The 24,879-nt window shown below is 41.8% G+C and overlaps 1 protein-coding gene across 5 annotated transcripts in view; it reads right to left on the bottom strand.

The window, feature by feature from the left end:
- Positions 1-24,879, bottom strand: part of FOCAD (focadhesin) — a 214,120-nt gene that overhangs the window by 118,522 nt on the left and 70,719 nt on the right. For all 5 annotated transcript variants that reach the window (XR_013232617.1, XR_013232618.1, XR_013232619.1 and 2 more), the window contains 6 exons: positions 19,044-19,178; positions 17,022-17,072; positions 15,175-15,258; positions 13,287-13,425; positions 11,492-11,680; positions 8,305-8,426 (listed from right to left, as the gene is read on the bottom strand). Coding sequence is in view for 2 of the 5 variants with exons in the window: in XM_077345182.1 (XP_077201297.1) it covers positions 8,305-8,426; positions 11,492-11,680; positions 13,287-13,425; positions 15,175-15,258; positions 17,022-17,072; positions 19,044-19,178 (720 nt within the window). In the remaining 3 variants the exon portion in view is untranslated. The remainder of the gene's footprint in view (positions 1-8,304; positions 8,427-11,491; positions 11,681-13,286; positions 13,426-15,174; positions 15,259-17,021; positions 17,073-19,043; positions 19,179-24,879) is intronic.

The following is a 24,879-nucleotide window of genomic DNA, read 5'->3' as shown; positions in this document are numbered from 1 at the left end:
GTCTGCTGGATTATAGAAGGTAAGAGACACAAACCAAATGCAGATGATAAAAATCCCTCTGAGCAACTATACCAACATGATCTTCCAAGAAGCAAGGTTGGGTCAACAGAAACTCACACAAAAAATTTGTATTGTAAAAAATTTGTATAGTAAAATTTTGTATTGGGTTAATATGTTAAACTAAACAGGTTACAATATTCATTTCATAATTTAATCACTCTCTTGAAAACAAATTTTCAACTGTTACCATCACTTCCCAGTTACTTTGGCAGAGCCCCCCCCCCCCCTATATAACTGAGCAGTTCACTTTCATTCAGCTCTCAGGGGACAAAACTGGTAAAATGAGGGAAAGGAAGGGGTTTTGGGTTCATAACAGTGCTAGGACCAGAAAAGGAAGCTCTCAGGGGTGAGACTGAGCCTCTGGTATTTTAGTTGACAGTCCCTAAACACGACTTGCAATCTAGGACTGACTGTAGCAATCTAGTAGTTTTTAAGGTTGCTTTTGAACTTCTTAAAGTTCAGCCATACACCACATACACCATTCAGAGGAAGATGGCATTATTCTCTTGATAGCTCTGTACTGTACTTTGATCTTAACAAGGATTTGGTTGAATGTATCTAAACTGCCTAGATACAATCTTTAAACCAGGATGACTGGCTTAAGGACTTTGAGATATACAGGTTGTTTATCAGTTGAGATGTAGACAGATGAACCTTTGTCATAATAATGATAAATCTTTCCATTTTTGAGGAAAAAATATTTCCAGACTTCCATATTTGGACAGTTGGCCATAATGACTACACTGATTGGTAATTTGTTTTAAAAGGCATACTGTAATTTCTTATTTGGAGGGAAGGTGATATAGTGTAGTCCCATTCTGTCAAATTTGGGAAGCTAAGGTGGGTCGACCCTGGTTAGTGCTTCGGTGGGCAACCTCCATGGAAGTTTGCAGAGGAAGACAATGGCAAACCACCTCTGCTTTTCATTTGCCTTGAAAGCCCCTTGCTGGGGTCACCATAAGTTTGCTGTGACTTGACAGCACTTTATAAACACACAACACTTATCTATTAAGCAATTAGCATGTATGCTACTACTTGGGGGGGAGTAAAAAGATGTGCTATTCAGTCACTTCACCAAGGTTGTGCTCAGTGGCTTTGGAATCAGCCATTCCAGACTGATGCGGCCAGTGCGGCGGGGGGGGGGGGGGGGGAGGCGCGGGCACCGGTGCCTAACTCGGCGCACACACGCAGGCACAGCGCTGGCTGCGTTGGCCTGGAACCCTATCCATAACTTCAAAATGACCACTATTTCCTGAAATCAAATTTTTCTCACTCTCCTGGAAACAAGTTAAAAAACCTACAGAAGGCATTTTACATCATAGTCTATTTTCGTTGTCATAAACTATACACCCCGACCAGAATGTTGTCTAGGGGGACTATTCCAGAGGGACGTGACTGCTATTATTGCAATTTGGTATGGAGACCTAAACACAATAGGAATAATATTTTTGCTCAGAACGAAATGTCCACATCCAGTTCAGCCACTTGCTAAGCTGAATATTTTGTAGGTGTATGCACTCATGTAATGCGCCTGTAACATTGTGTACTAAATAGAGTACAGATCGCCCAACAATCTCCACACAAGGAATGCCCACATAATGCAAGATCATGATGGAATGAAGAATACCTAGACACTGATTCACCATCAGACTACAATTTTCAACTCTCATGTTTCTGTCCAGATTTAGAAATTAATTAAAAATATATAAACATGCTTTTTAATTGCATGTTTTAATTAAACAGTAGACTCTTCAATTGTAATCCTTTGGTATATTAAAAAAATCAAATGACTATTTTGTAACCAAGGAAATTACACTGAGTCTTTAGTCCTCAATGACACAATCTACCTTCTAATCCCTGGTGACAAAATGCTATCTAGTGAAAGAGAATTAATTTTCATTGCTCCCAAATTAACCTTTATTTTTCCTGTTTACATTTCGTGCAGTCTCTATGGATTTCTTTGTAAGTAACAAGCTTCAAATGGCAGTTATATTAAAACACTAAGCCTGTCTTTAGTTACTTCAGATGAGGTAGCTCATGTGGAAAAAATGTGAAAGTCCCTTTTGTGAAGCTTTATATTACTAATGGGGTTTCATAAAAAAATTTCAAAAGATTGCTCCCAGAAAATAAATAAATAAAGTGACATAAAAGAGAGCATTGCAAACGACTTTAACGGCTACAAGCACAAGCACGTTATGTTTATGAGATAACTAGAAAAATCATGACAGAGAATCCCTACAAAGGCCAAAGATGCCCCATGGCAGGCACCCTCACCTCAATATAGTTGAGTAATCTCTATCATCCTGTCAAGCAATTGTACAACTGCAATAAAATACAAATGTATGGTCAAATGCTTACCACCAGGAATTCAATATCTAGGAAAAATTGATATCCCATCTCCCAGCAAGCAGGAGGTATCCTACATTTCCATCTGATGGAGTTATTTCCCCCGCACACCTCTGGCGATCTGCACTTTGACCTCATATGAGTCAGTGGATCCTCAGAACAAATTTTCATTAATATGATTCCTGAGTACCACGTGTGAACTGCTCATGAGTCAATGGGGCCTTTGACAGTCTGGGAAACCAGGCAAATACCAGCCTCGTGACCTACATAAGTTACATGGTGACAACCAGCTCTTCCTCCTGATGGATGAATGCCCTGATTCTCCCCCTGAATCCTTAGCCAGATTCCTAGAAGCTGTGATGTGGTAGCTCAAGTAAAGTCATCTGAAGCTCAACCCTTCAAAGATGGAGGTCCTGTGGCTGGGCAGAAAGGGTCCAAGTGAGGAAGTGCACCTACTCAACTGGATGGAGTGCAACTATCAGTAGCTCACTCTGCTAGGAACCTAGGTGTAATTCTTGATGCCTCCCTTTCTATGGAGGCACAGGTCACAAGAGTAGCATGGCAGGCCTTCTACCACCTGCGCCATGCCAAGCTACTAGAGTGCCTATTTGGCCCCAGAGCAACTAGCCACAGTGATCTATGCAACAGGCTCCTCTAGATTGGACTTCTGTAACTCACTCTACACAGGCCTTCCCTTAACCTTGATCTGGAAATTGCAACTGATCCTGAATGCCACGGCCCTGTGTATCTGAGAGACCGCCTCTCTGCCTATACCACCCAAAGAGCATTATGTTCTGCCACCACAAACTGGCTGATGATCCCTGGCCCCAAAGAACCATGTTGGGCCTCAACCAGGGCCAGAGCCTTCTCTGTTCTGGTCACCACCTGGTGGAATGAGCTCCCTGAAGAGATTGGGGCCCTGCCTGAACTCCCACTAGGCTACAGAAATTATTTGTTGTTGTTGTTAGGTGCGAAGTCGTGTCCGACCCATCGTGACCCATGGACAATGATCCTCCAGGCCTTCCTGTCTTCTACCATTCCCCGGAGTCCATTTAAGATTGCACCTACTGCTTCAGTGACTCCATCCATCCACATCATTCTCTGTTATCCCCTTCTTCTTTTGCCCTCAATTGCTCCCAGCATTAGGCTCTTCTCCAGGGTGTCCTTCCTTTTCATGAGGTGGCCAAAGGATCGCTGCCTTGTCGTGGTGAAGGGGCTTGCGTAGCTCAGTAAAGCTATGAGCTATGCTGTGCAGGGCCACCCAAGACGGATAAGTCATAGATGAGAGCTCTGACAAAAAGGTGATCCAGTAGAGAAGGAAATGGCAAACCACTCCAGTATCTTTGTCATGAAAACTCTATGGACAGAAATTATATATGGAAGCAAATAAATGCTACCTTCTGTAGTGATTCTTCCCCTCTGTTTCAGAGGATCAGGAATGTTAATATTATTTTAAAATGTTTTATATTACATAGTTTGTATGTGTTTTATTTAAGAACTAGTAATCAAGCCAGCTGTAAAAAAAATACAGCGGGCGCTAAGTAAGGGAGCCCCTGGCAGTCGCGCGCGGCGCGGCTGGCAGGGGCTCCCTTGGCCGGCGGCCTGACGCTCCGCGCAGCTGCGGGGGGCTCTCTTGCCAGCGGCCTGACGCGTCGGAGGCACTTCGCGCCTCCCGACGCATCAGGCCGCCGGCAAGGGAGCAACTTGCTTCCTTGTCGGCAGGGCGGGGATTGGCCCGGCCGATGGTCTGTCCGGAGGAAGGGGCCAATCGGCACCCTTCCTCATCCTGGACAGAGCCCGCCCTAACTCCTCCCACTAAGCCCTTATGGCTTTATTTAGTCTGTGGCGCGGCTGTGTTAAGATGGCTGGTATTATGCTGTATCTAATAAATTCAACTCAATTCAATTCTCTACTTTAAAATACCAATCCACCTAAAACAAGTACTGTGTGAATAATTAATTTGTGGAGGGGAGGGGACTAATAACCAGTCCTGTTTCCAACATAGACTTGATCCATTTTATTGAAATAAGATATTTTCTGATTGTTTGTGATCCAAATAACAGCAATGTTATAGTTCAAGAAACTAGTGGGAGGCTTTTCACTCTCAATTTTAAATAAGGAAAAAGCAAACCAAAACCATGAAATAAAGACATCCTGAAATATTAGGGAGGGGGAAGATGCCCCATTAAATGCCTGTGCCCCATTAAACATCAGGAAGAATCCAGGAAGATGGACATTACTTTATTCTGAGGTGACTATAATAGATTCACATAAACACAAAGTCAGTCACCTGATAACTACCTACCATGGCCAGCTACAAAGCTCTTTAGTGGACTCGCCAAGTATACAGCATCCCACACCCTGAGAATCTTGGGTCTGATCCTGGTGAGTTCATATTAAATGATAATAATGGCAGTAATTTCAAGAACTACTGGGAATTGAATCACAAGGCATGTGTAAATGCACACTGTCAGAAATTTGTAACTTTAAAGGGACTCTACACCCCACATTAAAGAAATTTTTAAAAGATCATGAAAGTTAACTATCTGCTAACCGTACAGTGTAGTTAGATTATGCCAGATTATTGCCTCCAATCTCCATCTCCAGTAATAATAATAATTATTAGCAAGCATGCATAAAATTCTGACAAAAAGCTGTGTGTTGGGCTTGCTGAGATTTCAACAAGCTACCTGGGAAAGAGTTCCAAAACCTGAGTCTGCAGGCCAAGTCTGGGAAAGAAGTCACAGCACCATCTGTACTCCATTCTCACTTTACAAAGAGATGGAGTTAACAGTTCTGGGTTGGGAAATGCCTGGAGACTTTGGGGGTAGAGCCAGGAGTAGACAGGATTTAGGGTGGGGAGGGACCTCTGTGGAATATAATGCTATGGAGTCCACCCTCCAAAATAGTCCCTTTCTTCAGGGAACCTGATCTCTGTTCCCTGGAAATGACCTTTAATTCCAGGGGATCTCCAGGTCCCGCCTAAGAGACTGGCATCCCTATATGGAGTGCTCAAAAAGGTCAAAAGTAAATTGAATTCCCAGCTGCATACCATCTTGCCTTTTCCAGACAAGACCTATCACCATTTTTCTGGTCCCAGTACAAACTTGTTACAAGCTTTATTTCATCCTTTGTTTAAAAATCTTGTGAGACATGAAAGAAAATAGACCAGGTCATGCCCCTCTCAACACCAGAGTCCAATGAAATATACATACCCACACTAAATGTAGGGCTCCAAAATCCTAGCATTAGCATACACTGTTTTGTGCTATTTTCTTTTCCTTCCAAAAATTAAATAACTATTTATCAAATGTATATGCATTTTCCTCACCTCACTTTCATTTTGATAAAGCAGTGGTTTTTATAACCTCTGGAGGATGGCAGTGGAAGCCCATGAGGATATGAGAAACAAACGGAACAAAAGCAGTTATAGCCTGCACACAGATTTTATGCCTGCAGTTACCAGATGTTGCCTTCTTCTTCCTTGCCAAAGAAACATTAGAACACAGACTAAGGGTAAAATTGCATTTCAAGCTACCTTTTACTGAGCCATTTAATATCAGGAGCAAGGAAATTATGGTTTCTGTTAACGCCTCCCATCCTGCAGAAAAATTACTGTGCATAACATAATAATGAACTGTACTTCTGAGTTTTCAGGACATATGCAAGACCTACTTCTCATTTATTTTCTCAATTTTTTTCATTCAGTCTCAAAAGTTAACACAAAAATGTACATGGATTTCTGGAGTGCCCGCCAAGACAAAATCAAATAAATAAAGAAAAACATAGTACCAGACAAAGCACAAATTTTAAATCTCATTAAGTGGAATAAAAAGACAGATGTGCACCTTTTGGGAGGTAAAGAAGAAAGCTTTCCTAATTCTAAGGAGGCCGGAAAACCACAGACATGAAGACTAATTTAAACCAAACCCTGGAATTCTATGAAGAAAGAGAAGACTGTAACTAGTACGCAGATTCTAAGTGTACTGATCAAGGGTTTTGACTGGCAGACAGATATATAACACTGATAAGGCTTGACTTGGGTTGGCGACTAGTTTTGCCTAAAAGAAAGTTGATGGTGGAGGGCCAAACCCCACACTCCATAATACCTTACACCAGATAAGTTCTGTCATAGTCAGCACTCATTCATGCCTCTCAGATCATAGCATTTAACATGGTGGGGAGGGGGGAATCTGTATTTGAATCAGCCTTCCACTGGCACTGCACTACACAGAATATTCCTTCTGTGCAGAAAAACCATTAGTGCATTGCACTTGTCACATAATGTATGGTAAAAGCACATGTGTCTATTTTGCAGCTTCCTGCCACTGATGCATTCACAGAAAATCAGACATCTGTATTTGCAATAGGTTACTATTCCATGAAGGATTCAGTGTCAGTTTAATGTCCTTTTGCCAAAAATCCAAACATTTTATTACAAACATGATCCCCTTTGTAATTGAACTATTTCCAAAGTGGTCTGGCTTAGTTATGTTGGAAATCAACATTACGAAGGACGTGACCCTACCACTGAAACTAGCAGCTCCATTCTCATCCTTCTTTTCCCCTAAGTCCAAAAACATGGGAAGCATAATGGGACATCATTGCATTATAAAATGTCGGCTTCCCCGAAACAGCAGCCAATGATCTTGGAGTCAACATGACAGCATGTCATCATGTCATGTGATAAGTATCATTAAATGTTGCACAAAGAAAAAGGGAAGATGCAGGGCTTCTGTTTTCAGCAGAAACCACATATCCTCTGCAAAATCTAATTTCACACAAAGATGGAATGCTCCTTGAACTATTTCGGATCACTCTTCTCTCTTCTGGAAAGCCCCACCCTCTATCAGCAGCTCCATTAGTCCCAAACAAACTTCAGTAACTGTGACTTAGTCTGGCTACAGAGTACCTGTTATTTTAATAAAGCAAGGTGAGCATCAGAGAAGTAATGTAGTGTAGCATCATTCCACCAGTCCTGGCTGCTTAGATTCATAAATGTAGTAGTACCCTAAAGGTACTCTCAGCTTTCAGTAAAACTCCTTCCAGAAACATTAAAAGAGATACTCTTTCCCCCTGACACGGATGAAATAGTCCTACTTTGCAGTTATAGCTGTCAAATAAAAGCCAGAACAGAGATATAAATATTAATATTACTTATATCTATGGTGTGTGACCATAGCTTTCTTTTGAGGTATTTGCCACCTCCCATATGCTTTGCGATCATATTTTAGAAGATGACTTATCTACACTCACAGGGCCCATTCTGGCACGGGCTCCTGCTGTTGGCAGATTCCAAAGATCAGTTGCCACACTGCTCTGTTTAATGACAATATTCGATAACAAGGTCTCACTTATAATGATTAATTAGATGATGATCGTTGATTATTCCCTCCCAACCACATTTCATATAGGACATTAAAGCTCCAAAGTTGCAAAACCTTAGTATGATCATTTACATACATCAATGTAATTAGTTGTTCCCAGCACTCTGGGCTAAGAGATATGCTCCGTTATTATTACAGTAACAAGGAGGTAAGGGTCACTCTCTGGGTTGCTAAATTCTAATTGTTTTCCAGACAAGCCCAATTTGATAGCACTGGAGCCAGATTAGGCAGAAATGTTAAGAAGAATTCAAGGGGAAAAAAGCATCAGCTTCAATTTGTACCAATGATCTTCAGAGGAAACATTTCAGCAAAGAGAGCATTTTATTAGATGTATTTATACATCCCGTTTTACTTAATTGTTCCTCACAGCAAGTTTACTTAATTAAGAGTAAATTACAACATCACACAGCTTGGAGCTACTATTTCCTAATTAGCAGACACAAACTCAGGTTGGGAAACAAAATAACGTAGAATGACTGCACAAGAGGGAGGAAAACCGGCAATGTTTTACCTCATGAATGAGAGCAATTAACATCTGCTGGAAAGTGCGCCCCCTACTGGCTAGAAATCGACTGATAGGTTTGCCATCTTTGCCCACATGGATTGGAAGATCATAACATAGCAACATGCCAGCTAAAAGAAAAAAAAACACACATTAGAAGACTAGTGACAACTAACATAAAGGTTATATTTTGATTTTACTTTAACAGTAACCAAAAGCAGAGAAAGTTAATATTCAAAAGCAGGATTGTGATGAATAGGAATTTGAAACACCTTGGCAATTTATCTGCATAACATAAGGACTGCTGGCAAATACAATACTGATGAAAGGAAGGAAGCAAAAAGCTGAAAAATTACTTTATAAGGGGCAGTAATTTAATGGACCACATATGGGTTTCACCTCAGTATGGAAAGCAGGAAGCCTGCATTGCATTATTCTCTCCCTTGGTTCCAGGAAGGATAAAAGTCCTTTTTAACTGGCTTCCATATTCTCTTCTTGATTTCTCGCATTTCTGAGATTCTTGGGTTCCATTCCTTCTGAAAGAGCCAATCTCCAGTGACAGCAGTGAGGAGAAAGGCATCTCCAAATCCCCAAGCTCACTAGACCTGAAGTCTCTCAGACATTTTCTGGACCTGCCCAGCGCTTGTCCAGTCACGGGGCTAAATTCTGCTTCCAGACAACATTGGCACTGGTCAAGGGCAGTCCCAAAATTGGCATGATGCAGGCCTCATTTACCATGTGGCAAGGGAATATGGAGCAGAAATTAGACCCACAACTTGACATGCTGCACTGGACCGGATTCGTGATGCAGAAAAGGTCTCTTGCAAATTTTCTGGTCCCCAGCCACTGCTAGGAGAGCAATCAGGGGCCATCAAAATGCAACCATCTTGATGTTCACACTGGCCCATCACAGCTTCTTCAGACAACCTTATAGCATCATCAAAGGGCACAGGTAAATCTGGCCATTAACATATTCACAACTAATTGTTCAGTCCAAAGCATCACTGAAATCAGGAATATTTTTCATTATTCAATGTTCTTTCACATTAATTATTTAGAAGTATTCATTCAGTCTAACAAAGAAGCCATCATGCGGCTTTTTCAAAGTATTGAACTCACAATATGTTGAACGAAAATATCATTTCTCTAATGTTAATAGCCTTTGTTCAATCTTCAATTTTTATATTCTTGAAATGATGTTCAAAATTTTAATTTGCAGAATTTTGGAACTCAACAGTATCGTGTTTAATTTAGCAGCAGGAGTTTTGTGTTTTCTTTCACATACCAAATTTAAAATGAAAACTTCAACAATAAAATTCTGCCATCTGAAAATCCTTTGAAATCTGCATAATCAATTCATATAATGTATTTCCTTTCTCCCCATGTTCCAAGGGATAAAGGTGGGTTTCTTTGCACCTTTGACACATTTTATAATCACTGGAGGCTTATCCTGACTAAGTCATATTACTCAATCCACCGTAGATGTTACAGAGTCAGACTAGGACCATTTATGCACTGGGAACTTCACTGCCCCAGCTCCTGTGCAGGAGTACAAATCGGGGGCGGATGAGGTACACCAGGCTAAATACTCCCCCGTGTGGATGCAGGAAGAGGTGGGGTAACCCGCCACGACAAACTCCAGCCTGCAGCCCGGCATGAAAGCTCCAGTGCATAAACGGTCTAGGAGAGACCCACCCAGGTTTGAATCCCCACTCTGCCATGGAAGTTTGCTTGGTGGCCTTGGGACTGTCAAACACCCTCAACCTTTGTACTGCACATGGTTGCTTGTGAGGATAACATAGAGAAGAAGACAACAATGTCCCCCCACCTTTGGGTACTCAACTGGGGGGAAAGGAGGAGTAAATAAATTACAGAAATTATACTCAAGATATATCATGGAAACAAGGAAATACTACGGCGCGTAAAGTCTGATACAGCATTGCTATGCAAAATCACGAAACACCGGTTCACCTCAAAGAAGAAAGCAATTATGCTAGGATTGGTCAGTGGAAAAAGGAAGCCAGGCTGACAAAGAGCACGGTGGTTGGATGTGATCAAAATGGACACCAGCCAGAACACTGCAGGTGTGAGGGAGGCAGTGCGGGATCAGGGATCGTGGTGACAGCTGTGCCGTGGGATTGCCAAGAGTCGGACACGACTAAATGGCTGACAACAGCATCACGGAAGAAAGCTGCCACCCAGTGACCTGCCACAGTGTCATTCCTATAAAGATCAGTGGTCCTTTTCCTCCTCAGTGCATGATGAGAAAGGACACAAGATCACTGTGAGGGGATGTTGAGGCTAATGGGAGATGCAGGCGAGTGGTACCAGTGACAGGTTTCTGCACGTTTCTGGATAGCCTCCTCTCCAAGTAATCCCTGATTTTTATGGTCTAACTGGCCTTTTAAACAATCCAAGTCATCATATCCTTTCTTCAAAAACTCAGAGTGGTATATGTTATTTTGCCCTCCACACAACCTCTTTTGAAGTTATGCAGGAGGAGAATGTCCAGCCTGAGATCACCCAACAACCTTTGTGCCAGTGCAGAAAACTGAGCTAGGTCAATCGATCGGTCACCCTTTCCCCATCGAACTGCTTGCTTTAACTCTATCCAAGTGCTGTTTCCCAACTATTTCACTGTTTAGGAGATTATTTCATGGTGGGCTCATTTACCTGAGCCTCTTGGAATTCTGCTGATCTGTGGGGGAAAGAACAGCTCTAACACACAGCAAAAAGGTCCATTCATGATTTGTGGAGGTAGCTTGGGGGTGACTTTTCCTTATACAGCTAGACAATCACTTGCTGTTTGCTGGAGGTGCCAGACATGCATCTGTAGTTACGATACCAGTAGCCAATGAGATCAGTAGAAACAGTTGAGGAAGGAAAGGACAACAACTGGATCAAAAAGTGCCTCATAGACCATTTATGTACTGAGAACTTCACTGCCCCAGCTCCCATGCAGGAGCACAAATTGGGGGCTGATGAGGCAAACCAGGCCAAATGCTCCCCCATTCGGGTGCAGGAAGAGGTGGGGCAACCTGCTTGGCATGAAACCTCCAGTGCATAAACGGTCATATAAGACAAAACATCAGTTTAATAAGGAACTGGGGAATACAAACTGGAGAATTCACCATTCATCCATTCCCAAGATTTTCTACCACATGAATAGCTTTGGTTATTGCAAAGAGAACCTCACCTGCAAGGCCAGGCTTCAGCCCTGGCTGCTTGTTCCTTTCATACATTTTTAGCATGAAGCTTGGGACTCCTGATACAGTCTTCCCTTTATCTGACCGAACAGCACTTCCTCTCAGGGCAGAATGGTATATTCCACGAGGCATGCTGGCCATCTCCTGTTTCACCAGCGATGCTGCAAACTCTTCAAATGCTTGAGGGGAAAGGAGATGGAAAGAAAACAAGAAGGTGATTGACTGAGGAAACCAGAACAACCCAACTGATGTGGAACCACAGTTATTATCGGGGAATGTTATGCTGAAATAAATGGTAACTCCATATTCAGCTGACAGCTCGAAGGTCATGGTTTTCATAACTCCTGAGCAAGTTCCACGTTCACCTCCCACTCAAAACATCACCTCAGGAAACCTTCAATAAATGGTGTCAGATGTTCAAGCTCAGAAGAAAAAACAAGCAGCCAGAGCTGTTTTATATGCTGATCAATGCACCCTTTGTTTGATCCTTGGGTCGAGGTCACCAGTAAGGAATGACAGGAATAGAAGTGACCTTTACCTTGGCCAATGGTGAACCAAGAAGAAACTCCGCCTACAGCCACTGGAGGCTTCTTGCCACTTAAAATACAGGAACCTAAATGAATATTTCAAATAACTCAATAGGTAGAGATCAAGTTAGACCAAGAATTCCAGAGCTTGGGCTTTTAAAATCTGGTGGAGTTCACCTTTGCAGTTGTAAAGTATAAATGAAATGGTGCTACTCTTGGGAAAGTAAATGTGGGAGCTTAGGCAAAGTGGCCCAGCAGGACAGCCCCCCCCCCCAACATAATTAATTCTTCCTCACTATGAACTGCCAGAGTTCAGCAACTTCTGTTAGGTTTAAGGGCCTGTTAGTGCTTTTTATTAAATAATGAAAAAGCATTTTTTAAAGGATGGGAGTGGAGTTAACAGCAACTGTTTCACATTAGGCCCATGGCTTTGATGCACATTCTCCCATACCAGATACAATGGCTGGTTTTCCTATGATTTGCAGCAAGTCTGGGAATGAAAGATCATGCGCCTGCTCACTCCTGCAAACCAGACATACACAAAGTGTCACGGAATCCGTTAACAGAACCCAGGGCAATTCTGGAACGCCTTTGTAATTCCTGCCTCCTTTCCCCCAACACTTTCAATGCCTCCCTTACTTTCATTTCTTTTAACAGCAGCTGGGGTGGGGGAATTATGAAAGTGAGTCTAATATTTATGGGAAACCAGGAGAATTTTTCCATAAATATGATGCCAATTCCACTTGACAGACTGGGAAAAAAATGTTATCACAAAACCAAGTTGCACTGGCACTGTGTTTGCACTGGTCCATGTTTACACAGGATTTTCTTCACGTTATCTGCTGGGCAAGGAACCTTTTCTAGCCTCTGCTGTGTGGCTTCCTCTTCCAGACAGCATTAACGCAATAGGGCTGCAGTACTAGGAATCCTTTCCTGGAACTAAGTTCTACTGACTAAAATGGGACTTGTTTCTGAATAGACTTGCTTCAGCTTTCTGTCTAGAATAAACCACCTTGACATATTTTGTTACATTCTCTGTCTGAGTTGGATCCAAGCTGTCACTTGTGCTAACAGAAGGGCACTTGCAAAGAATGCTGTTTCGTCTTATCAAAAGTTAATCGTCTATTACAACTGAGTTTGCATTAACAAAATATTGCTTTCTAATCTGATCACTTAACCACAATTTCAAGAAACTACTACTTTCTGGCAAAATGATATTAAAGCACCAAACAAGAAACTAGTATCTGAATACATGTACCTGGTAAAACAGGAGGAGGTGTGAATAACAATAATTTGATATATGAGGAACCAGGGACAGAAAGGTCAACCTCTTTCTCTTCCTCCTCCTCTTGCTCACTGACATCCACATCTTCCTGTTGGTCCAGTTCTGGTCTTGCCTGTACAGATGAGAAAGACAGCAAGGAAAGAGAGAGACATTGAAAAACACATAATATATCATGGGAAACAAGGAAATCAGTCTGGGCACACTCACACATACTGAACAACACTGTTTCAATCTACTTTGGCAACAGTTTTCAATTGGAATTCGCCATTTCACACAGTAAAATCCAGTTTTAAAAGTGCACGGAAGGTAGATTAAATGTGCATTATTTAGTGTGCGTAAATGTACCCTTTGTCTCAGTTAAGTCCAAACCAGGACAGGCAAGAAATCCTCTCAACTGATCACTATATATTTTGGAGAGTCACACGATGGCTTTTTCTTTGTTGCCACATGAGCAGTATACTAATCATCATTGCTATCGTGCCTGACAACAGCATCTATAAGCCAGTTTCTAATACAAAATTAGACATTAGTACATGATCTTTCAACCTAAGACTGTGGTGCAACTAAAAAAAATTGTCTAAGAGCACAGTAAGGACAGGGGTACAATTCACAGAAATGAGGGGCATCTTCTTGATTATCTTCCTCCTGCGACTATACTTGCCTTTCAGGCTAGACATTATTCTATTTATTAAAGCAACCACAATACTCTGGTGTGTATCCAGCCATCTGTGAACTGCAGGCATCAGGGCTTGCCCATTTCCTCCTTTTGTTGCAGCCCACTGGTGCCATCAAGTCAAAGTGCTGTCACTTATGCTGACCCTGTAGGGTTGCAAGGCAAGAGATGAATAGAGATGCCTTGCCGTTGCTTGTCTTTGCATCACAAACCTGGACCTCTTTGGAGGCATCCTGTACAAGTACTAACCGGAGCCGACCCTGCTTAGCTTCTAAGATCTGATGAAATCAGGTCCACCTGGGCTATTCAGGTCAGGGTGCAGCTCACTGAGTTGCCCCCAATTTTGGTTTAAAGGATCAACAGATCCTCAGGAAAAGTACAGGATTAAAGGGAGGACTGGAATCCACTGGAAATCACCACTTCCTTTCCCTCAAATGGAAATTACATTCTATGGGAGGAATGACATGATAAGGGCCACTGTTGTTTCCAATTAAAAATTAAAGTATTTCAATACAGAGATTTGAAAATATTGGCCACCCATACATACATTAAATTGTTGTTTTTACTTGGACACTGTATTCAGTCTGAAACTGTGCTCCTTAGCTCTGCAATATGGGTATCACACTAACAGAGTATGGCAGCAACAAAGAACCTAAAATCTGAAGTTCATTCAATGTTAAAAGAAAACATTGTGTGATTGACTTGGATCTAGAAAAGCAGCAAGTTTAGAATTTGCTGTTTGAGGGACACTTTTAAATATCTTGAATCTGAGCCCAGATGTAGAGGTAAGGCAGCTATCACAACTGATATTGTTTTGTTGCAGTTTGTTGCCTTGATCTTCTCCTTCCTTGTGCTGGTCTGTTCAAAACAATCCCTTCCTTCATGAGAATATTCCCATTCCCTTTTGTCACATAAACCTTTGCCAGAATTTCCAATCTCTTCATAATTAGGAAATCCAGAAGCAAATCAGGGCTAGTTTCTTTTGACTTCAGAACTCAGAAAACCTTTATTGGCGTGCACAATCACAATCCAAGGAAACAAAATGGATTAGACAAGGCTACATTCCCGCACTAACAAACATAACTGGTTTCCTTTGACTTCGTTTCCAGATTATTTTCTTTCTCTCATTTTTTGCATTTCTGACAAGTTATCCATTCCACATCAATATTTAAAGAAATGAATGTCTACCTTTTCGGGAAGATGAAGAATGGTGTGTTCTTCAGAATCAAATTCCGACAGAGATTTGTATGCAGAGTTGGCCACAAGAGGATCCTAAACAAGAAAAATGTGGCTAGCACACAACACGCAATATAAGACCAAAGAAACAAGTGTCTCGGTCTCCTCATTAATACTTGAGAAAAAAGCACAGTAACTTCAAAGAATGTGGATATGAAAGAACCAGTGAATTCCTATAAACGTGCATACAGTTTCCTGTAGGCACTGGGAAGATGAGGAGATGACCTCTGGACTGAGGTTCACATTATATATATTTACATGCACAAAGAGTTAGGGCAGGGGCTGTGGCTCTTTGGCTTCGCTTGCAGAAAGATGCTGAATCCCCAGCATCTCCATTCAAAAGGACCATACAGTAGGTGATGTGAAAAGTCTCTGCCTGGGACCCTGCTAGTCAGAGTTGACAAGACTGGCCTTGAGGGACAAGTGGCCTGATTCAGTATCAGGCAGCTTCAAGTATATTCATGTCTGTAACTAAACCGTCCTGCTTGGTAAAATAATTAAGAATTGTCATTTATTGAAGCAGGCAAAAATAATACAGCTGGAAAAAAACTCAAAATACACCCTTTTCCCCATCTTCAGCTAAGAAGTTAAGCTTTCAGCTGCCCTCTCTCAATGACTCATTGTTGACCTCAGAAACTCAATGGGTCTGTCCATGATGACTTTATAACTCCCACCTGTATCATTTGATACAGCCACTCTGCAGGTTTCCCCACCCTCACTAGCAATATGGATTATTGGTCAGGATACTCATGACATGGCAGCTCAGACTCTCATGATAATAAGTTATAATATATGATATAGCTGGAATGTAGAGAATTCACCAGCAGAATGATGTGTAGTATATGTACAAACCCTCTAAGCATTCTGGTTCCTGGCGTTAAGGAGCCAGGCAACAAAGGACATGTCCAAGAACCAGGGTGGTATAATGGGTAGTGTGTCAAACTCTGATTCAAATGCATACTCCACCATGGAGGTGACCTTGGGCCAGTTACTCACTCCTAGCCTAACCAACCTCACAGTGTTGTGAGGATAAAGGGGATGTAACAAGAATGATGTGAGCTAGTTTGGGTCTCTACTTGGGGGGGGGGGGCTGGGATATAAAGTATCTAAACAACTTCCAGCTATCGCCAAGGATAGAATGACCCTCCCAACTTTGAACTAGTTTAAAAAATTGAGTAAACAGGGCTTGGCAAAGTCAAGAAGGCATGGGTGAACATTAAACTGCAAAAGATATTTGGAATAGAGCAGAAGGGTGAAAAGCAGCCCCCTTGGCTTTCTTTCCTGACCTGTCTCCCAAGATAGTGCCATTCTAGAGAGCACCTGCTGTCTTTATAAACACTAGGGGGATACATATAACTAAACACACCACAGACAAAACAAAAATATTGCAAGAAATAAGGCACTTCTATAAACTAATCCAGGGATTATACTGTAATTGTGCTGCCAGTCAAAATACACAAATCCTACGGTGTGGAAACACTCCCCACCCTCCCCCGTTTTCTTGGTTAAGCCAACATCACCAAACTAATGTGCAAATACATGAGGTCAAAAGGATCATGCTCCTTCCCCCCCATACAAGTATCAGATCTGAGGGAACGCAGCACTGGCAAGAGAAGAGGGGAGGGCATGATCTGACTGACATATGTGATCAGAGATTACCATGTTACCAGCGTAATGTTTGACCAAATACAAAGGGGAGCTTTAGGAACAGTGGTGCTCTCTGAGCGCTTTCCAATTTGGGCATCTGTGTGAAAGCATAGTTGGTCCAATTGCATCATCAGGCTTGCCTAGTCTCTGACCTTGCTTTGTGTGTGGCTCCACAGGAAGCTGACAACTTGAGCTTTAAATTTCTATTAAAATTAGAAAAAGATAACAACACTCAGAGATATGCAACACAGGGATATACAAAGCCTTTTTATTTAAGCAAAAGCTTTTTTAAAAAATCAGGTGACGCCTCTTGGTGTCCTAAAATAATAAGCCTCAATGGACTAGCATTGTCCAAAATTGCCACATAAGTCAGTGTGTAGAGAGTGACTGGAATGGATCATGCAATTTAGCCTGGTTCCCAACACAGACTGATGGGACTTACGATACTAATGGCATTTCAAAGGTCAAAAGAATACATTTTTGAGCCAATATCCAACGATGTGTGATAAAAATGCATGTAAGTGTCATTTTTGTTCTGGGAAAATAACTGACATTTAAGTGATCCCACAGGGGCTATTCACACCCCATTTACATTGTTGTGGTCTCAATGACATTAACAGAACGAAAGCAGTGAAAGTCTGTTAAACTCATGTTAAGTCACTTATGAAAACATTAACCTCGTAGTTCCAACGAAATGAGAAGGTAGAATAATTGCGTTAAGTATTTGACAGTTGCATGGTACTATTGCTATTAAGTGGCCAGGTGGTGCTGAAAGTGGATCTCAAATACTGCTAACGTTTGACCTGTGAGAAGACCCAGCAGGCTGAATGGCTGAACCACACAACACTAAGAAGAAAAACAGGAACACAATCACTGCATTTGCTCTAAATTAGAAGAAGACATTGTGGCCTTAGTAAATTAACACCAAAAGGGCTGCCCGCAGCATACTCTGAGAAGAGCGTTCTCATTAGCCAAATGTATGGCTTCTCAAGCAATATATTTATGTTAAAATGGCTTTTCATCTTTTTTCATGAAGCAAAGGATCTTCTGATGGTTGAGGTGAACAACTTGTCAGAAGTATAAGTATAGATAAATACTCATTATTTATTTTTCCCAATAGCCCATGGCTACTACCTTTTTAATAAATTCATCAGCAAGTCCTAATTTGCAACCTGGGACTAAATTCAAACTTGAGTCCATCTAGGATTAGACTCAGAACCTCTATAACAAGTAAAGTGTAGGAATATATAGAGTAGATTCAACCATCCTCCAAGTAGCCCTCTTCCAACTTAACTGGTTCTTCCTCCTTTCTAGGTATTAAATGCTGATACCAGAACCATAAAATACATATGTATAATATGTCATAGAGTAAATAACCAAAAAGGGGAACAAAAACCCAACCTGACAAAACATGTTAGGAACCTAAAGGTTGAGCTGCAAAATTTTTCTTGTTGTTTAAAATACAAATATATTTATTATAATTATGTGACCACAATGAAAGTTAAAATCATTCATTAAATTTCTGTTATATATACAGTGTAATGCAGCAAATAGCAGATCAACAATAACCTACAGAACATATGAGGAACAAAGATCAAATCAGACACGTTTCAACTCCTAAGGGGTCTTCCTCAGTGGTCAACTATGCAAAAATGCACATTTATTATTATATAGTATTAAAAGCACTGTGTTGTAAACACAAGAACTGAAGTCATCACCGTCATGTGCTAGCTGCAGCATTGAACTAGGACTGGAGAGAACCTGAGCTGTAATACTCAGCTATGAAAGCTCCTAGAATGACCTTGGGCCACTCTTTCAGCCTTATCTACCTCACGACCTCCTTGAAGGAACAGTGGACTATAAATATGACATGAACTCAACATGAATGAAATTGAATTTAATGGTTCCGGCTTTGTACTGAATATTCAGTTATGTAGTTGAGCACTCTTCCGTCTGAAGAACAGCTTATAAAAGCATACTTGAATTAGGTGAGCACTTGCTAACCTGTAAGTGGCCTGACTGAGGCAATAATAATGACAATAGCATTTGCTGAAAAGCTGTGTAAGTGGAATGCCATTCAATATTAAGTGAGATGAGAAGAACACTTCTGAAATGCCAGGCAGCACCTAATGTACACATGAAGAAGTGGCATTCCTTCAGGCTAAGGCACATACCTCATATTCATTCGAATTCACCGTTAACGAAGGCACCAGGGAGAACAGCTCACTCAGTGTTTTTAAAATGAGTGGTCGGGTGTCACAACTCAGCTTGGGCGAAAGTGCATTCCATGTAGAACGAATACAAACAACCTAGAAGAGAAATAAAAGGTGCCATTAGCACCTGATTGCTCAAAAATATCCATAGCTTGGTGCTTGATGAATGCATTTCTCTGTATCTTCATGTGTGATGGTGGACCGGACGTTTTTATATAGATCTAAAATGGTGAGGAAATCAAGTGAGTTACTTGTCATGTAAGTATGTCATTAAGTAATATCGGCTACAAAGTCGCCTCTAGAGGATTCGCATGTCCTAGGACAATATATTTTTTTTTAGAGAAAATTGAATTAAAAAGATATTTATAGTTGTCAAACTCTTAACTAGCATTGGGTAGATTTTATACTGTGTATTACAACATTCTAAAATGTAAATAGGGAATAATCCTTTTTAAAATAATCAATTATTTGACAAATAGACGTAATTCTAGAATGGCCCAGGTTAGACTGGTCATAGTGGCATGCTCCAAGACCAACTGGACTGTGTGAAAATATAAGAAACATAACTGATTATTATGCATCACACAGCTTAAACGGGTAAAATGCAAGATGAAGGTTTATAATTGTAACCTCATTTATCAAAATTTGGACAATACTAAGCAGGTGTTTGCAGACTACAGGAAAAAGCAGTGACCAGGATGAACAATACATATGAACTGTGGCTAAGAACTGTATTTCATGACTATTCTTAAACATAGTCACACAGTAATGCCTAAATGTCTGTGGAAGATATCAGAACTTTTACAGAATGCATCTCCCTCCTCCAGGCTTAGCCATGCATGAATGAAAACCAATGGCTTGCATCCATTCTTAAAGGGTGGAGGTATCTCCGCCTATACAGGAACAAATTCAGGATAATGGCACTATTAACAAATCAATCCAGTCAAGAGCACGTGTTTGATGTATTGACAAATAGAGAATTCCAGATTGGTCCCAGCAATGACAGCACAGCAAGATTTTTAAGACACTCATCATTTGAAAGAAATAATATTCAAAAAGGTTTTTTTTCCTGTTTTCTATATGGAGAGAGCATTTGCACTCAATAAACTATTAAACCAAAATGTGTGACTATTAGCCTCAAAAATTATAGCTTGGTAAGTTAAACAGTGAAGTAGCTTGTTTCTGGGATGAGCCTCTAGAGCAGCCTTTTTCCAACCTTTAGACAGCGGAGGAGCCCCTGAAATAATTTTTCAGGCTTCAAAGATCCCCCGGAATTGATGTCACCTGGCCACACCACCCTGCCACGCCCCCAGAAGTGACATCACCACCCCCACCCTTTGCCCTTCTTTCTCTCCTTCCCCCTGCCTTTACTCCTACACTGTAGCAGCTTCACCTCATGTATAGCAGCATGAAGGCAGAAGCTGATAAGACAGTCCAGAACACTCCCCATTATGCTACCACAAACTCCCCACTTTGATTTTTACACTCATGGCCTACCCACCAAGCCCTCCAGGCACAGGCAGCCATTTCCTACCTTATGGCCAAGTCCATTAAGCTAGAAGGGAAAAGGATTCTGGTTGAGAATCTTCCAAGAGTGTGCTTTAGGAATTTGCAATATACATTCCACTAGGCAATGTATACCTAGATATTGGTGACATAAGATCATGTATTAAGAAATTTATGAAAATACAGAAAACAAAGAAGTTTCAATAAATCTAACTGCAAATGAATATATCCATTAGTTAGCTAATAGATCACATTACTTAATCAAATGTACCCTCAATTTCTTTCACCAAACCCAGTTGAAGGAAGAAATTATGGAGCCTGGGTTGATTAATACGGGAGGGGGGAGAGAGAGACAAAACAGAAGGCAGCATTGCCTCCAGCCACTGGCTTCCACTTTCTAACTGGGAGTGGGAGTGGGAGTAATAGGCAAAAGAATGTCCTTTCAAAAAAATCTCACTTATCGATTTTGAGGGGGGAAGGTTCCTAAAAAGGTGTCAGACTCTGCTAGGTTCAGGTTGCAGGGCGAGTAGTTGGGTGCATAATATCTCCCCCCCAAGTACTACTTAGAAAGAGTTTGGCCTGGGGCAAAATGAGCAGCAGGAAAGGAATGCAGTGGGCCCTGGGACAAGGCTAAAGAGAAGAGTAGTGGGGCAGAGGGAAGAGGGAAAAGCTGTGGTTTTCTGACTAACTATGCAGAGGGCTGCTCCACAGGCCCTTGAGGGCCTACTGAGTGCTGCTCAGGCAGCCCCTCTTTCAGCTGTTGTTGCTGAGGCTCAGTAGCAGGAGCTGCCTGAACTGTCTTTTAGGGTGAGCTTTGGGGACAAGAGTGTTCTGACTCTGCAGCTCACCCCAGAGACCAAGAGGCTTCTTCAGGGAGCTGAAGGAGAAGCCGGACACTCCCCTTTTCTGGTTCCTCCAAAGTCCAACAGGCTTTCTGAGGAGGAAAAAACAGGAGGCTAGAGGCACAAGAGGAAGAGATGGAGGAACACTCCAAGGTGTTTCCACCTCAACCCTTCTCCCCCCTCCCCCCTCCCCCAGGCATCGATTGCCAAAGAGTTTATGTCGATAGCCGCACCTTCTCTGGGGTTGAAGACGTTGCTTTCTGCATGCTGCTCCTATCCCTGGTATATAACCTCTGCTAGTACCATGCCCTCATTGTACAGGGCTTCCAAAGATCATCTGAAGGCCCTCACAGTGCTCTTCATGTCTGACATCTGGACCTCACCTCAGGCACATGAGGCATATCTGTTGTGGATGGTACACTGGTGGCAAACTAGCAACATTGTGGGTGAGGAAATTATTGTTAGGCAGGGTGAGAGCTGCCAAGCCAGCTGTTGCCAGGCTCTGCTCCATGCAGAGGTACTCAACAGGGTGCACACAGTGGACAACATATAAGCCACCATCAAAAAACAGCAGAGCTCTGCACTGCCTTCTCCTACAGCTCAGCCTAATTCAGGCTGCTGGAGAAGCCAAGCCAGCCCCAAGTTCAGTTTGGTGTTTTTTACAGGGTTTATTGGACACAAAAAAAATTCAGGATTTTCACAAAATCCAAGATCCGGATACTATACCAAGCTGAAAAATACTGGTAAAATAAACTGCACACCCCTAAGCTGATGTCAGCCCTGCATCTAAAATGCACATAATCATAGCTGAAATGGCTCGACCTCACAGTCAAATATTTTACTTGGTAGACATTAATGCCCTCATTCTCCCCTTCACTCCTTCTGTTTTTCCAAGATCTCCATCTCTGCAGGGAGCAAACCACAGTGATAAAGACTTCAATGGATTTCTATGCAGTCTTTCCTTGACAGCACTGCACAAAGTTCCCTACTGGAATTCCAACTTTTACAGACTTTGCTACCAAGTCTTCAGGATGCTGACTGGAGTAGTTATATGCTATTGCTGATCACCATTCAGGTCTGTATTATAAAGACAATGGATAAACAGGGAGAGGATGAATAAAATTGCCTGGAAAATACAGACGTGTATATCATTCTTCAAAACTGAAATGAAAGGTCAAGCTAAAGTGACAAAGACTACATTACAGTTGCACATCTGGTTTATATTCGGGTTCAAGGAAGTAGAGGCCAGCAAGAGTTTTATAATATATATATACATAATTACAAAAGCAAAGCTGTTGATACCTCTGCCAAGAGGGAGATTCAAATATTTGTCCGTGCAGAGAAATGAACTGATAGCACCCTTGTGAAGTTCATTCCATAAGGAGAGTGGCTTAATGAAAAGCTCTGTACAAGGTTGTGTTTTTTTTTCAATTGGGAAAAATTAATCAGTATACAGGGCATCTAAACATAATTGCCAAATTAAGCACCCACTACAGAGGCTGTCAAAACACTTTGGGGGACCATTTCAAAATCTGTAATGCTTTCAAGAATGCCTATTTAGTTAAACCCTTTTAACAAACAGGCAGATCCATGAATACAATTCCAGTGTAACTAATGTTGACAGCTACTGAAACTTAATCTGATTATACACTGAATGAAAACGACACTTCTCCACCCCCACTTTCAAAAACACTATTCTCAGGCATTAGAGACTAATTCATTTACAAAATACAGGAGAAATATTTTCGGACTGAGAGTGGTCATCATAACCACATTAGGAACTATAGATCAAATTATTCTGCAGCTGCACAAAATGCAAATTGTATCAGATTTATCCAGATCAACAAACATCACTCTTTGTTAAGGTTTAGTGCAGGAAGTCTTAAACTCAGGCTGCAATACAGTATTAGGCATTCTTGTAAATAGAAGTAATCAGTCTACACTAGTAGTTGCAGTAATAATCATTCTACAATTCTAATGAAACATGGAGCAGGATAAAATACATATGAAGAAGAAGAAGAAGAAGAATTGGTTCTTGTATGCCGCTTTTCTCTATCCAAAGGAAGCTCAAAGTGGCTTACGGTCACCTTCCCTTTCCTCTCCCCACAACAGACTCCCTGTGAGGTGGGTGAGGCTGAGAGAGCCCTGATATCACTGCCCGGTCAGAACAGTTTTATCTGTGCTGTGGCAAGCCCAAGGTCACCCAGCTGGCTGCATGTGGGGGAGTGCAGAATCGAACCCGGCATGCCAGATTAGAAGTCTGCACTCCTAATCAATACACCAAACTAGCAGAGTGCACAATTTTTAAAAAAAAACTCCCTCATGTGTATAAGAAAAGGTCATATAACCCCTGAAAATGATGCTAGCTACCTATATGGTGCTACCCACCTACCTGCCACAATAATTCCAGGCATTGAATGTGGATGCCTGATGTGGGACACAGAGGACAGTTTGGCTATCTCTCTGGTGTACTGTTCCCCCCTGATGTTCCAGCAGATGCCCTGCCAATTTTTCTGGAGCTGGTGGCTGGATGGGCCTTGCAGATCCCCAGACTGATGGTTCTGGAAGACATCAACATCCACACAGAACATCCTGGTGTCAACCATGGTAACATGAGGACTTTCCCAATTTGTGACTGACCACACCAATCAAACAGGCCACACCCTGGGGCGGGAATACATATCTTTGGGGCGGGAATACATATTGGTCAAGAATACCATGGTCAGACCATTTTGCTCTGAAGGCTTGAATCAGTAACTCACTTCCCCCCTCCCCTTGTATAGATGGACAGAATTATGCTCATTCTAAGAGACTGATGGATACAACTGGTTTCTAGAATTCTCTGCAAGATCCAATACCCCCCAGTGACTCGATCAATGAGCTGGTGGAAGATTGGCATAGCTACCTTACCAAAGCTATTGAAAAAATTGCCCCCACCGCCCACCTCAGTGTCTTCTACATTCTCATCCCAAGCAAGCTTCATGGTATAGCCTGGAGCTGTGCAAACAAAAACAGGAACTGAGATTGCTTTGGCAAAAAAGTGTGACGAACATTTTATCAGATGCTTATCAATGCTTATGGGATAGCAACAAAGGTTACAAAAAAAAGATTACTTTTGCAGCTGCTATTGCCTCCACAAGTTCACACCCAGCATAATTATTTTTAAAAGTTTGGTCATTGTTGTCCCTGCTTACAGAACCATCCCAAATTCTACAATTGGATATAGGCTGTGAGGCTTTTGTGAGCTTCTTTGGGGAGAAAATCTTATCACTTCACCAAGATCTATACACCAATTTTGATGCAGCTGGAGAACTAGACGGCCCTTGGCCTCTCAAGGTCCAGTTTTAGGCTGCTTCAGTCCACTCTCCTGGGCTGATGTAGGCAGGACTCTTGTAACTGTCCGGCCTAACATGGGTCATCTCAACTGTCCTCATGGCTGATGAATAATG

The sequence above is a fragment of the Paroedura picta genome, chromosome 7 (genome assembly GCF_049243985.1).
Source record: "Paroedura picta isolate Pp20150507F chromosome 7, Ppicta_v3.0, whole genome shotgun sequence".
Lineage (NCBI taxonomy): Eukaryota > Metazoa > Chordata > Lepidosauria > Squamata > Gekkonidae > Paroedura > Paroedura picta.
Note: the sequence above shows the minus strand (reverse complement) of the source record. Positions and strands in the feature narration are given on the sequence as shown.